At 40.8% G+C, this 9,437-nt stretch overlaps 1 protein-coding gene across 2 annotated transcripts; it reads right to left on the reverse strand.

The window, feature by feature from the left end:
* Window positions 1-2,883: 2,883 nt before the first annotated feature.
* Window positions 2,884-9,437, reverse strand: si:ch211-198a12.6 (uncharacterized protein LOC563253 homolog). Of its 2 annotated transcripts, none has more exons than XM_050070855.1 (2): window positions 9,247-9,437; window positions 2,884-6,433 (listed from the first exon to the last, which is right to left on the reverse strand). In XM_050070855.1, exon 2 carries the CDS (start codon window positions 6,309-6,311, stop codon window positions 4,659-4,661), a length of 1,653 nt encoding a protein of 550 aa, XP_049926812.1. In that variant the 5' UTR covers window positions 6,312-6,433; window positions 9,247-9,437; the 3' UTR covers window positions 2,884-4,658. The 2 variants fall into 2 exon arrangements, with proteins under 2 accessions (XP_049926812.1, XP_049926813.1); XM_050070856.1 differs by lacking the exon at window positions 9,247-9,437 and adding an exon at window positions 8,435-8,673.

Consider the following 9,437-nt stretch of genomic DNA (forward strand, 5'->3'; position numbering starts at 1 on the left):
TTACAAGTATGTCTAAAGTCTTTGCACTCATGTCTCAAGTCAAGACAGGTAAGTCCCAAATCCTGAACTTAGAATTTTGAGTTCCAAACATATACTGTGCTCTCTCATCAAATGCAGTGCCATTCTAACTTCACAGTAATAATGGACTGAGTTTACAAAATCATAAATGCCTTTTAAAATTTGTTTTTGATTGTTAAAGCAAGTTTGTGTACACAAGTGCTGACACTGCACTTTATTGGCACAATTAACCAGTGCCACATCATATTGAATTTTGACTGTTTGCGTCCTTTCTTGATGCATTTATTTCATCTCATATTGGAGAAATGTATCAAACTTTCTCTTCCCAAAGTAGTTTGGGGGAAGTTATCGAGTATTTTCAAGTCAATAGGCTCAGGTTCAGGTGAACTCATGAGTCAATGGTGTTAAAGTTTGATTTTGTCAAGTTGAGTCTAAAGTTATCAAAATTGTGACTTGAGTTCAAGTCATATGGCTTGAGAGCGCACCTCTGCTTATCAGTGCTATCAGTGTTTTTAAAAAAATCACAAATGTAAGGTTTTTGAGGGGGTTTCTTTTAACATTGATGGCATGATTCAGATATTACTGCAGATGTCTGCTGTTAGTCTTTTGCTTATTATTATAATATCCGAATGCTGCATGTTAAATTGTAGATGTTTTCGTATTTGAATGTGTTTCCTTGACTTGCAGTATGTAGAGCTCTCAGGGCAGATTAACTAACAATATGGTCAATATCAGTTTCAACAAGTAATATTATTGGCCCAATAATACTTTGACCCAGTGAATAAATTAGTATATATAATTTCTTTATTTATATCAGTTAATTCAAGTACCAGATTTTATTAAAATAAATGTATTTGTAAATCTTATCCAGTGTAGTAACTTTGCAAAGAATGACTATTAATAACACCAACTTAATATACTTTATCTTTTGTGGCAGATCTCTGGACATTTGCATCCACTTAAAAAACACATTGAAAGGAAAAGTTCATCTCCAAATCAAAAATACTTATTTTTCCTTTTACCCGCAGAGCTTTTTATGAATCTAGATTGTTTTGGTGTGAGTCGCAGAGTGTTGGAGATATCAGCCATAGAGATGTCTGTCTTCTGTTAAATATAATGGAACTAGATGGCACTCGGCTTTTGGTGCTCAAATCGCCAGAACACATTTTAAGAACTCAACAGCAATGTCTCTTTCCAGAAATTATGACTTTATTCCTTCTCGGTGCTGATTCAGTTGGCGAGTGTAGTTTCATAGAGAGAAAATAGTTCCTTCATAATATTGCTCAATTATCTTCAGTGCACGGGTCATGATTTCTAGAAAGACACATCGCTGCTGAGTTTTTCTGGCACTTTCAGGACCACGATCCAAGTGCCATCTAGTTCCACTATATTTGAGAGAAGGCAGACATCTCTAAAGTCGATGTCTCCAGCACTCTGCATCTCATACAAAATAATCTAGATCAATAAATAGCACTACAGGTGAGTGTAAAAATGTATTTATGATTTTGGAGTGAACTGTGCCTTTAAGTGCTATCTCTAGAGTAAATATCAGTGATGTAAACCAGACTTCAGTCTGCACTCTGAGGGCTGATAAGCTGTGATTATTTCTAAAGGTTACAGTGATGGTGGATCCCAACCATGGGTATCTACCTCAGCTGAAGTCTGACCTCCAGTTGTGAAGGAAATGTAAACCTGTGTAGTGGTAGTGGTAGTACGGGAAGAAGGGTAGTTTCCTGACATTGTGTTGATGATTTTACACAGCTCACGCCATTCCCAAAAGCTTTCCCCACACTGATCGAATTACACATTAAACTGTGTAGCTCTGACTGGTTCAGTATTGGTGAGATTCCAGTGTAAGGCTTTAATGTTCCAGCTGTAGGAAGGATAAGTCCTATAAAAACTGATAGAAAACACACGAGCATTAGAGCCTACCCCACATCTGGAATCTCCCTGTTGGATGGATGTAATAGGAATGAGCTTGTCAAAACGTTTGAGTTGGTAAACAGCGACACCAAGTGGATGTATTTAGGCAGTGCAAGGATGAGAGACATCTGTGTTTCACTGTTAAATACATCCTCTACGGTACACAGTAACCTATCATAATTAATAATCTCATTTAGTGTCACCATCATGTACCAGTCACATGCTTTTTATTTTTGCATAATTTTAAAACTGTGGTGTTTAAGAGCTATTAGCCTTTTATTCAGGGTTATCACACATTATTGTTTATTAGCACTGGCCAGCTACAGGGCAAGTTAAAGCAAACCCAAAACTCTAACTTGTTGAACGTTTTGCCTTTCTAGATTTGCATTTTTTTTTCTCTTGGATACCTGCTGCATACAACTGGCTCCTGGTCGCTACCTTTTCATGAAGCCATGACCTCACCCGAGCACTATGGTGGTGCATGCCCATTAACATCCCAAACAGAAAAATAATATAGGCAGAGTGCACATAAATACACTGCTACACATTTCTAGAGGGTCATAAGTGATAATTGGGAGGGATTACTTTTAATGAGTCTATGTTTTTTTTAATAAAAGCCTGCACCTTTTAATATCAAATTTATGACTTTTTCAAGGACTTTTCAGGCCCAATTTCTTCAAACTCAAGGACCAAACACAGCTGAGTTTGAGACACAGATCAAGGTTAATTACTGTTACAACACTGAGAATTTTCATGAGAACCAGCAAGTTTCAATCACTTTTTGTGTCTATTTAAAAAAAAAAACTTCAAGGCCTTGCTCTTGTCCCTCTCATATTAAACTTTTACAGATTTCAAGGATGAATGTGAACCCCGGTTTATTTAGCTGTGAGGTTGAATGCTTCTCCCATTTCAAAACCGTACTCCATTGATTAAAAGCCACAAGAGAGTCAACAACCTTTATTTATCCATATATGTGCCACTCAGAAACTGGGAAGAGGTGTTACAGGATTTGCCCTTAAGAGAAGCCTATATGGATCATTTACAATTTTTCTCTCTACAATGAGGCCATTGACAAAAATGAATGGGAAAAAAAATTAAAGACAATATGGTCGTAACAGTGTAAACACATGGTAATATACATGAAAGCAAAAAAGCAATAGGTATCAGTGACATCAAATTAAAATGTAGGGTAAGTTAGTATGAGTAAGAACAAAAGACTCCTGAAAACCCTAACTTTTTTTTCTCAATTAACAGCTCGGCATACATTTCTACATAGCATGCAATAAGGCACCTATCTAACACAAGGAAGAAACCTATGCTACAGTTTGAAGCACAATTGTTATCCAAAACAAAAAAGGAAAAGAAAATATTGCTCACCGTAATGTTCACTCCCATAAAAACTGTATATCTCTCATTCCCTTTCATATAACCCAAGCCATATCTAAAAAAATACATCAGTTTGTAAAAGATATTTTACACAGAACAGTAAATAGAGCGCAATCCATTGGAGCTCGCAAAAATCTTTTTTTAAGTCTTGTAAAAGTGAGATTTCCTCGTGTCGTCTTTTAGTATACACAATCTTTTTTCCAGATCAAATTGTGATAGTTTGCGGACCAACATGAGTGATAAGTTACCTTTATTCTATACACAGGTAATTGAATTAGTCTCCAAAGCAATAAACAAAGTGTGGTGTTGCACTTCATGTACATTTGGTGCGAGGGTACAGAATAATTAGGACACAGGTCATGTTGGAATATGCTACCCAGTAGGTTTTTATTTTCTATTATGCATTTCCTAATGGCTAAATTGCATGTCATTATAGAATCAGGGTGTCAGCCAGTATTGCTCTCTGTACAGTCGATGCAGCAGTGCTAACCCATCGTAGACATACAAGAAAACAACCTTATAAATATACAAGATGGCTCACGTTCGATGGAGCCCAAATTCAAGAACAAGCCGCATGAAAACGCCTGCAACATGTTTATCTCCAACACTTAAAACAAAGTCATAAAAAGGAGAAAAAAAAGTGGAGACAAAGTGGATCAAAGTGGACCTTACTATCAAAAATGTAATCTTTTGGAACAGCACACTAGTCACCTATACATATATATAAAAGAAAATCAATAAGTATTTACATTGGATTTTGATGCTTCACATGGGTTATGTAGGTGAAAAAGAAATAACTATTTAAATTGTGTTGGTAGCCTTGGATAAAGTTGCAGCTGAAAAGCGCATGTGCCCACCTGAAGGTACATAAACTGAATTCTTCTATCAAAAAGACTAACCAGAGGGCGAAGCATATTTTCCCCAGGTAACAATTTTTCAGATCACCAAATCACAATTCTTTTTTTTTTTATTTAAAAGTGTTCAATAAGGTCCTGGAGCAAGTGAAGCACAATCACAAACAAGAATAGAGGCTCCTTCACAATCTGTTATTATACCCTCTTCATACTGAGCACAAAGTCCCAAGTTCAACTCTGTATTATAGGTTACATGGTCTTTCCTCCTTTTGAAGACTTTTGTTACTGTCCATTCATTTTCAACTGCTCCACTTCAACGTAGCAATGTGCTGACAGGACCACTGTCTATAGAAGTTGGCCTGATGTTTCCTGTGGCGTAGTGATGTCAATGATGGGACCATTGGTACAACAAAAATGGGAGGGGAGCAGAGGGGGTTTTGCTTGCATGGGGCAGCATTTAAGGGTGGGAAAGGGTGCTCACTGGTCTACATGGATCCTATGATGCCTGGAGAGGGAAGAAGAATGGTTAAAGCCTTTTCCGCACTGGGAGCACCTGTATGGCTTTTCAACCGACAGGATGCGCTGTTTTGGAAAGGCGTTGTTAGGGAATCCCTTCCCTGTGGGGATCGTGGTGTACTGCTGCGGTTGCGGCTGTGGTGGTTGGGGCTGCTGCGGTTGTTTATTCTCCAAGTGAACTCTCTGGTGCCTAGCAAGGGAGGAGGAGTGATTGAATCTTTTGCCACAGTGAGCGCAGGTGTAACTCTTTCCCTCTGAGTGGACTCTTTGGTGCCGAGACAGGGAAGAGGAATGATTGAAACCCTTATCACAGTGGTGGCACATGTAGGGCTTGTCTCCCTGCTGGTGCACCCTCTGCTTCGGGGGAGTGCCGTAAGACAAGGTTTTCCCAGGCTGAGGTGGAGAAAACACTGGATTCTGCAGGTGGGTCTTGTGGTGGCGAGAGAGAGAAGAGGAGTGATTGAAGCCCTTGTTGCAGTGTCTGCAGGTATAGGGCTTCCCTCCGGCATGAACTTGCTGGTGCTTTTTCAAATGGCGCTTGCGGACAAAACTCTTCCTGCACATGTTGCACTTGTACGGCTTCTCGCCCGAGTGGATCCTCTGGTGCTCCCTCAGAGTGGCAGCAGCTGCAAAACACTTTCCACATTGTGCACATCGGTGGGGTTTGTCTCCGAGCACGACTGCAGCGTGGGTCTTCTGGTGCTGCTTCAGGTTGGAAGAAGTGGCAAAGCCTTTGCCACACTGGCCACAGGTATATGGCTTCTCGCGTGCATGGACTTCCTGGTGCTTTTTCAGATGCCTTCTGCGGACAAAGCTCTTCCTACACTGGGTGCACTTGTAGGGCTTGTCCTCTGAATGCATCTTCATATGTTCCCTCAGGGTGATTGCAGCTGCAAAGCTCTTACCACACTCTGAGCATCTGTGGGGCTTGTCTGGCAAATGAATCATCTGGTGAGACTTGAGGCTGAAGGCATCAATAACATCTTTGCCCATAATCTCAACTCCAGGGGGAACATAGGGCTTTTCTTTCATGTGAATCTTCATGTGCTGTTTGAGGCTAGCCTCCACAGCAAAGCTCTCGCCACAGTGGACACAGATGTATGGGTTGAGGTCCTTATGGATCTCAAAGTGTTGGTGAAGATCAGCTATGCTGCCGAAAATCTCCCCGCACTCATTACACTGCAGGCCATGGGCTTCGTGTATGATCACACCATTCTCAGATTCCACTGTCAACTCCCCACCATGGTCAGACTCCACTTTCACCACATGCTCGCTTTCTGTCTTAAGCAGCACCTCTCCCAGCAGAGTCTCATTTCCTGATGTCTTGATTTCTGCTCCTGTGAAACAGTGCATCTCACCATGTTCCACTTTAATGTAATCGTGGTCAGTCTCAGCTACAATTGCATCCACACAGGCTACAGCGCCGAGCTCTGTCCCCAGTCCCTGGATCTTTAAGTCTGAGCCATGGATCTCCAACTCTAATCCACGCTTTTCTTCTGTCATGATCTCAGTTTCTGCTCCATAGTGAAGGTCGACATGGCTGTGGGCTATGACACACTCCGACCCAAGTGTGTCAAGGCCGGGTGTGTCACATTCAGTCTCTGACTCGGCCATGAGAACACACTCCAGCCCCACGACCTCCGTTTTCCTGCCGGGCGGGGACACAAAAAGGAATCGGGGGATATAGATCTTTGTTTTGGTCAGTGCCGCACTGGTGCTCTAATCAGTGAGCAGACCTGCAAAAGAGGAAAATAGAGAAAAAACAAATAACTAAATTGTCTTCATTAGCTAGAACAGTTATCACTCTCCCATTATTTGCAAGTTTTTTTATTATCATTAAGCAAGTGAGAGACAGAAGCACTTTCCTAGAATAGTAGGTTTTTCTTATACATTTAATACCATCAGTTAAAAAAAATATTGCCAGTTTGTAAGCATGACTACATGTACATAAGAGCCCAAATATGTTGCATCTATGCACAGGGGTAAGTAACATATTAGCAATTAATACTGCCACAATCATCACATAAATATCCCAATATCCAATTATTACAAATATATTGTAATCACAAGAGTTAAGTATGAATAAATATCATTACTGTTAAATTGTTTTTCTGTGCTACAAAAACAATATTCTGTGTGTATAAAACAACATGACCGTGGTGTTTAGGCAGATTTGTGATCTCAATTAAAATTAAAAGCATTTATTATGACACAATTGTCGCTGAAAACATCTCAGCAAGAGCTCTTGACACAATTATGGAAAAGATAATAAACCTAATATTAAATTACCCGGCCTTTCTAGTAGGAAATCCTCACAACAGACTTTAATCTTTTTGTGGAAAACAATAATCATCATCTGATCAGATATGAGTTGAAATAGTCAATAGTAAAGCCTATTAGCAACAGGGGTTCACCACCCATTCAACTGGAGTAGGAGCCCAATTTGTCTAGGACAGACATGCATCACCATGGCCAACACAAAATAGCACTTGGTTGGTGGCAACTGCAAAGACAAGGGTTGGTTGTGTGTTATTGTGTACAACAGGTGATCACAGGTGTGACAACGTGAAGCCTTTAATATTATTAGATAACTACTACTACTCTGTACTACTGTATATCCATTAGTCTGTTAAATTAATCTAAAACAGCTCAGGGTGTTCTGTATTAACCTTTGTAAACTTGAAATGAAAAATGATTGAGTTAAAATGAGTGATACATAGGCTCATAATTCATTATATGCATTTTCCCTAACTGTGTGCATTATATATCATCAACTGCAAGCCTACAGCACTAACATTATTAGCAAGCTAAGTGATCAATTTGCTAGCCAAGTTAGCCTAAATACGAGCCTCACTTCACTAGCTAACACAAATGATAAAATCAAAGTGGACCACATCATGATGAAACCTCCAATTCAAACTTAATCCGCAAGCCCAAATCTGACCAGCCTACAAACTGCGTTTATCTGCGCAGCTCGCTCTGCATTATTAATAAATACAACTTGAAAGGCTAAGAGGCATTTAAATAGCAACGCTTTGTTATTAAACACTGAACTGTTGGTTGCTAGCCTTCAATAACAGCTACAAATAGCCTTCATAGCCGCTAGTTAGCTGGCTATGGTCGAGGGGGGACTGGTTAACGACAAAACAGCATTGTTAGCTGCTAATGTGTTCGCAATTTAGCCAGCTAACTAGCTTCATAGCAAAAGCAACACCCGAGTAATTGTAGCAAGGGCTTCAAAGGAAGTGAAATACTTTCATGAAAATACGCAATAGAAATAAGTAATTTGGTACTTTTTATGACACGGCTGCCGACGCGGAAATTCTCCTTGTGCGAGTATTAACAGGCCATCTTGTTGTGCCACACCAGCACTTCCAGCTAGCCAAGATTACATGCTCGCCTAAGATGGCTGCCGCTAGCTAGTTAGCAGAGTTAGCTTCCGCCCTTCATAACATATTGAAATAGAGCAGCCCCCGAAGGCCTACGCGATCTCAGACCAAGTCAAAAAGGCAGAGAGCTGAGTGGAACATACCTTAGACATTAAATATATTATTTAACGCATCGTAAAAGATGCAACAGCCACGAATACGATGTTGTAGGCTAATGGTATGAAGGTTAGCAAGCTAGGAGCCACATCGTAATTCCAACCAGGAGTTGGCTAGCTGAAACAAAGATGGCTAACCGTGAGGGCGATGAATGCTGTGCGAAAAGCCCGGGAAAGGACGCCTTTTACTTACATAAGAACCACTGCGAGACAAAAATACAACAGCAAACGCAGTTTTAAAAAACAGTCACCGAGCAGAAAACCACCAGGCGGGTAATTAAACAGCCGCTAGAGATGTACTGTGAATCTTGGCTATGAACCTAAAGCCCTCCTCTACTGCGGCAGCACCCGACAAACCGCACACACGACTTCAATGGCGGCCTTGCTGATGTTAGCAGCTATCCAGCCGAGACAATATTAGCGTGCTGGCTACATAGCCGTGATGCAAAGCTAACAAGCCAGCTAATCCATCTTGCTAGCACGGCTAAAGGCTGCTCTCCAGTTTAGTACTAGCCTGTAGATTGTTAAACATTGGAGCGGAAGCGTTGCTTAACCGCCCATCCGACCATGTTAAATCTGGATTCGCATGCGAAGATAAACTGGACGATGATACAAGAAAGGCGGCGGGGCCGATACTATAACCAACATGTCTCAAAAATAACCTGGATGAGATTCAACGCTGAAATAGTTCCTTATACCAGTGTGTCCCTATGCTGGTCTGCTTTTTCAACAGAACAAAATGTATCATCCAAAGCGAGTCCAGGCCTGTATTTTTCCATGACAAAGTTCGGTACTATCATAACTGGAGACACAAAATAAACAGCCCATACGTGGACTACCATAATATACAATAACAAAGATTATATTCAGTTACACAGCGATCCTCCTCTGCCTTAACGCTGCTACTATTCGTGATAGAGTAAATTGAATTTAAACGATGAATAATCGCCAGGAGTAATGATCACACAGGTTTTTAAATGTACAAATACTTGCATGCACACCCACCTTCTGTCCTTTTACTTGCCGACGGCTGAAGAGAGAGAGAAAAAAAGAGAATCGTTTATATGCTTCAAACTCTGGGTTGAGGACAGCTTTGCAGGCTGTTGTGAGGCTGGTCAAACTGCTGTGTGTGTCTTCCTCTCTCTCTGCCTGTGTGTGTGTAGCTGGCGCCACTGCTCATCTGGCGCCAACGTTGG

Source organism: Epinephelus moara, chromosome 19 (assembly GCF_006386435.1).
Source record: "Epinephelus moara isolate mb chromosome 19, YSFRI_EMoa_1.0, whole genome shotgun sequence".
NCBI classification, from domain to species: Eukaryota; Metazoa; Chordata; class Actinopteri; order Perciformes; family Serranidae; genus Epinephelus; species Epinephelus moara.

Coding starts and splice junctions, on each gene's coding strand:
- si:ch211-198a12.6 (XM_050070855.1), bottom strand. CDS start 6,311: ATGGCCGAGTCAGAGACTGAATGTGACACACCCGGCCTTGACACACTT.